At 39.8% G+C, this 6,006-nt stretch overlaps 1 protein-coding gene across 1 annotated transcript; it reads right to left on the bottom strand.

The window, feature by feature from the left end:
- Nucleotides 1-1,827: 1,827 nt before the first annotated feature.
- On the bottom strand, nt 1,828-4,801 carry pou3f1 (POU class 3 homeobox 1). The gene has a single exon (XM_047359096.1). The coding sequence runs from the start codon at nt 4,739-4,741 to the stop codon at nt 3,614-3,616; it is 1,128 nt and encodes a 375-aa protein (XP_047215052.1). The 5' UTR covers nt 4,742-4,801; the 3' UTR covers nt 1,828-3,613.
- Nucleotides 4,802-6,006: the final 1,205 nt, after the last annotated feature.

Raw genomic sequence — 6,006 nt, 5'->3', positions numbered from 1 at the left:
CTCCTTGCTGTCTGTAAAGTAATTTTTGCTATATTTGTGTGAGTGTGAAAAGTGAAATAAGAAAGAAAATAGACTGATTAATTGACAAACAACAATAATTAATAATAAGAACAATAATTAGAGCCTTTACTTATCCAGATAAAAATATCAGAAACGATGAAAGAAGGTTAGGTAGAATAGAAGAAGTTGATACAAGGGTAAAAAAATAATTATTTATAAGAATATTATTGAAAATTAAACACAAGTAAATGTCTAAAATACAGTTATACTTGATATCGAAGATATCAAAGACAGAATGAATGTCAGAGGTAAAATTGGTGAGTCTGCTTGTGCATAAAATACATTTAATTTGCTTCTTGCTCCTTTCCATTAATGAGTTTATGTATTAACCTTATAGGTAACTGAATGAAACGTAGATAGAAACACAATAATCTGCCTGGATGTTGCACTTAGAATGTTGTCTTTCATGAACCAGGGATCCAGGTTGAAGAACCGGAGTTTTACCAGAAGGTGGCGCTTTTGGCTCGCTATAGTGCGGTAAATTGGTGTCCAACCTAGCGTGGCCTGCTAAAACCGACTGACCACCTCAGTCGCCTAAAATTGTCTTTTTTTTTTTACACTCACCGTACAGCCACATAAAATGCAGGTTGCAGCTATATGTTGTCGCTTTAAATATCAGTTTGTTATTTCAGTTGCGCAAAAGACGCGCAGAAATCCACGTTTGAACCCAAACTTAACTGAGGAAAAATAGAAAAATGATTCGCGGAATAAGAGTTTCATTTCATAGACAAACAAATGGATTACATGTAAATAAATCCAGGATGTGAAATAGGTTTTGTTGAAAAACCTAAAGCAAACTCTCTGGGATGCTTTCGGGTTGCAATTTCGCTGAGAAATAAAAGATAAATCATTAAATACGCTGCCAAATCCCTAATAACGTTTGTATGAATTCAGGAAGTCTTGTGGTGTACAAGCTTCTTCGAAGTTCTGTACATTTTTACTAGTGCGACTTCCACATTTACTTATTTTTCTGTTGTTGTTTTTAAATAAAATTATCAAAATGTGGTGGAAGGAAGAAAGCGACCAGGGCCTCTACTTTAATTTATAATTTAATGTTTTGTCGTAAAGATCATCTGCAGAAAAAATTGGAAATCTGGTCATATCCGCTTTGGCCTGTGAAATAAAAAACATTACAGGACTTGAACAACGCGCTCCTATAATATAAGATCAATGATTTGTAAAGTTAAACAGTTAAAATTGCTGCATACTGTAAATCTTTCTTAATTCCTATAGAAACTCTGGGCCTTTATTTTTCTTTCTCTTTCGCTTCAGCTGATTTACCGCCTCCAGGCATTTTTCTCTGTCAGATTAAAGATTCTCCTTTTAAAGTTTAAACATGTCTTCAGATTTTTTATAGAGGTGAATAACTAGATATAAATGATTAATGCCTATTTTGGCCCCTTTTAACGAATTTTGAACGAATCAGAACAACAGCAAAAGAATAAGACAATGAAAAGACAATCATTTCGTATTAATATTGCACAATTTAATTCTGCGTTTACACAAAGATTTGAAGAGCGTCACAGACTGAAGTTAGCAGGGAATGCCTGAGGTTAAATACTGTTGTCAGTTCCCTTAAACAGCACATGTACACACAGCTTCTGCTTTCAAACGATGCCTTGTTACATAACCAATCACTGCTACCTAAAGAAAAAAGACAGTCTGATCTGCTTCAGCTTCATGTTCATCCTGTTTGCCTGCTGATGCTCTACAAAAAACGGCAACAAAAGAGCGACTGCTTTGGATCCGAATGAAGACAAAAGACCATTTCTTGTATATATGTTTTATGTAAGTAATAAAATATTACTATAACATAAATATAAATGTGACTTTGCAGTCTACATTTAGCAATCAACAAACAACCAATGTCATAAAGAAAATAAAAATGAAGTCCACTGCAACATAACCATCGACAGAGCTAAACAAACAAAAAGAGCTCCAAACACTTTTAAGAAATAAATATTTATATATATAAATGGTCAGATTCATAAAGGAAATCATATTAAAATATCTTCTTGGAATTAGTAAGTGTACAAAACTGCCCGGAAAGAAACAAACAAAAGAAAAGAACAAAACAATATCTCAGAACAAATACAAGTTTACATATTGGACATATTTACAGATCGGAAATAATCCTGGCAACATTTTCTCTAAAATGTTTCTTTTTAATTATTATTATCATTATTTTTTCTTGAAAAAGAACATATCCCTCATTTGTGTTGAAAAGCATTGCTGTAATTTTTATTTTCATTTATTGTTTTTAGATTTTTTTTTTTACTGATCCAACATTGAGAAATGACACAACGCAAGAGATTCTCAGATGTCCTTACTAGTCGGAGGAGAAACAATAAATAGATCTAAAAGAATAATCCGTTGTTTTTTCATTTTCTCCAAGTACAGCCTTTTAAAATAATACAGTTTTTCTAAGGAACAAAGGTAATTGGTGGAGATGCAACCAGATCCAAACAGCAAATCATGTCCAGTCATGATATATTCTGGAGTTACCTGAGTTATTCTTTGTTTTTACTGTTTGACCAAATGTTTTCTTAAATTTTTTTATTTCTAGCAGGTTAGCAGACAGTATGAGCGGTGACAGAAACAACACTTTTTTTTATATATAAACAGACAAGGAAATAATGATAACAATAATATAAACGTAAGAATAAGTGCTCCATGCAAAGAAAACAACATTTTCAAAAACAACAAAATGTGAATCTAAAGAATTTTGCTTTTAGCGTCTGATGCTGTTTGCACATTTCGACGTGATCAGCTGCAAAACTTCATTTTATTTTTTAAATATTCTTTTTAAGGCATGCCTTCAAAACCTAAGACGTTCTGTTGCATTGGACTTTAACTGAAATGTGTCGGACATTTTTAACGAGTTGTTTAATGTCGGGATAAGGTTTTCCAAGAGTTCTCCACTACCAGGGAAACAGGAAAAAAAAAAAAAAAAGAAAAAAAGAACAAAACAAAAACAAGTTGCTCTGAGGAGCAAATTATGAACAAAATTCAAAACATTTTGCAGATAAAGACACTTAAGTTAAAGTATTTGTAAAAGAAAATGAATATATTATAATGAACGTGTGCACTCATAGTCAGAAATCTGGCTGAGCTGGTTGAGCCTGAAAAAAATCACAAAAAAGTTTAGTCATTGTGAGCTATTCATCTCCAGTGTTGATCTTTTCAGACCTCGTTCTGGTGATGTCCTCAAGAGTTCATGGTGCACCAGGAAGAGGACATCAGGTCAAATATTTCAGAACAACCAACTTTTACTTTAGATACACTTCTCCTCTCTTTGATTTTGGTAAATAAAAGATCTTTGCTTCAATTTGAATGCGCATGGTATCAGTTTTAACGTGTTTTTTTCTGTTTTCCTATCATGTTCCCTTCTGATATTTATTTTGTTGGATTTAATCTCCGAAAACTAAAAGGAAAAACTGATCCTGTGTCTTTTTTTTCTCTCAGAAAAACAGAGGTTCAACTTAAATATTGTAAAACTCCACAGTCCTTTTCACTTTTTTTCTCTAAATGCTCGGATTGTTCATGAAAACAGTCATTGCACAGGACTCTGTAGTGTGCGGTGTAGAGGAGGGGTCTCTGCTTGGGAATATACGTCCTCCATATTCGGGTGCGGGACCCCCACTGGTGTCATTCTTTTCTCTTTTTGTCTTCTGTTGCAAAACCAAACGCGAACCACCTCTTTTTCCAACTGCAGAGTGCCAGCTAAAGTGCTGATTTCGTGAGCAGATGGTTTTGGACATTTCAAGAAGTGGTTCTCCAGCGCCCCTTTCACCCCCACCTCAATGGAGGTCCTCTTCTTTCGTTTCCTGCCCTGAGCGGCGATCTTGTCCAAATTGGTGGGACTGCCGGTGTTGGAGTCTGTCTCCTCCAGCCACTTGTTAAGCAGTGGCTTAAGTTTGCACATGTTCTTGAAGCTTAGTTGCAGAGCCTCGAACCTGCAGATAGTGGTCTGAGAAAAGACGTTTCCGTACAGGGTGCCCAAGGCCAAGCCCACATCCGCCTGCGTAAAGCCCAGCTTGATCCGCCGCTGCTTGAACTGCTTGGCAAACTGCTCCAGGTCGTCGGAGCTGGGCGCGTCCTCGTCCGAGTGGTCCTGGTGGTGGCTGAATGCCTGCTGGGGCGACTCCATCTGGTTATCGTGGCTGCCTGTCTCGTCGTGGAGCGGGTCCCGCATGCCGTGGTGCAGGGCGCCCGGCTGCGGGCTCAACATCGCGTTGAGGTTTGTGTATCCGGGCTGCGAGTAGACCAGCGACTGGTGGCCGTTAGACGCCGGGGAGAGCGGGGACAGGTGGTGCGTCGTTGCGGGCGCCCACGAACCGTGGTGCGCGCTCTGCGTCTGCTGGTGCACCAGGTGGGATCTGTGGTGGAAGCCGCTGCTCAGGTCCTCCCTGCTTGCCTGAACGCCGGCTTTGTGCTCCTGTTGACCGATGTGGGTTCCACTGGACCAGTCGGTGTTAGAGGTGGGCAGCCACTGGTGGTGTGTCAGGCTCATCGGGTGCCCCGTATTAGTGGCCGCGAGCCCCTGCAGGTACTCGTGGTGCATCATTTTTTGCACCTCTCTGTAGGTCGTACCCTGGTGCATCCTATCCGAATCCGGATGCATGAGCGGGTTGGACGGTAAGGAGTTATTCCTCGGAATATACTGAGCTGTTGTCGCCATGGCTCCAACTTCGAAAACTGACGAGCACTTCGGAGGTCTCCGGGCTTTAGAGCCAAAAACGCAACAGCCTGCTCTGGGAGGTCTTTGGGAATAGCGAAGACACGCCTCCCCTCTGCTTGTATTGGCTCCTCTCTGACTCAAGCCCACTGGAGAGATACTCAATAGGCGCACGCTTTCAGAGGACGGCGTGCGCGATGGATGGAGGTCCAGTGTTACATATGTTATAGAAAAAACATATGTTCTACTTATGAAATGTCTCTTTGAGTTTCTGTGCGCACCTGCTCACAGACTCTGTGTGTCTTCTAAATGTTCTCAGTGCAGAAGGTGAGCAGGAGCTGCAGCAGCGAGGTTTGATTGAGTTTCCACAGGTTTGGATCAGTTGTTTTGCAAATAACCACGTGGGGGAGTAAGGGGGACTTTCTGAAGATCCCCCCCCCCCCCGCACCTTTAGCACACACACACACGTATTGACACACACACAAGTGTACCTTTATAATAGGTCACTGATGATTATAGCACTCCTCATTTTCAACAGATTATAAGGCGCGATCCACTCCAGCTCTGCAGCCTCCCACACGACGACAGGCGCGCAAATAAGCTGATGTGGTTCGTCTGTGAGCGCTTTTGAAAAAAAAAAGTGTGACAAATCTGAGAGCATTTGCTCTGTTTCAAAAGCCTCCGCGTCTGTCATTTATTTATATTGTCTCCAGTAATTTTCAATGTTGTATGATCTCATCATCACCACCCACTTAGTTATGATAGGCCAAGATGCGCGCTCTCCGTTTTGTGCTTTTTTTCTCTCACTCTCTACAGAGAGAACAGGTGACATAATGAACAGGAATTAATCACATTATTCAGTCACTGGCACCACCAGGGAGGGAGGTGGACAGGAGGCCCCTTTAAATTAGCCAATCGTATATTTATAATATTTGTTACAGTATAAATTTAACAAAGAATAGGAAGCTTTAATAGGTTATTTGTCCTTCCTTCTGTACAAGTTTTAAAACTGTTTCTTTAACTCCAACCTTTTTTTCAAATATCATTTATCTTTTGAAGCATTACAACTTAAATATATAAATCTCTTGTTTTTTTTCTCCTCCTGGCTTACTCTTCTTCTCTTCACCCGGTTGATCTGATTATTTTTCCCTTCACGTTTTGTCCCAATAGCAAATTACCAATTCTATGAATTGCAAAGCAGCCTCAGAGACGCTGAGGGGTAGAGAGAGGAGGAGGAGGGGGTGGTGGTGGTGAGGATGCAAAGATTG

The sequence above is a fragment of the Girardinichthys multiradiatus genome, chromosome 3 (assembly GCF_021462225.1).
Source record: "Girardinichthys multiradiatus isolate DD_20200921_A chromosome 3, DD_fGirMul_XY1, whole genome shotgun sequence".
Classification (NCBI taxonomy): domain Eukaryota; kingdom Metazoa; phylum Chordata; class Actinopteri; order Cyprinodontiformes; family Goodeidae; genus Girardinichthys; species Girardinichthys multiradiatus.
Note: the sequence above shows the minus strand (reverse complement) of the source record. Positions and strands in the feature narration are given on the sequence as shown.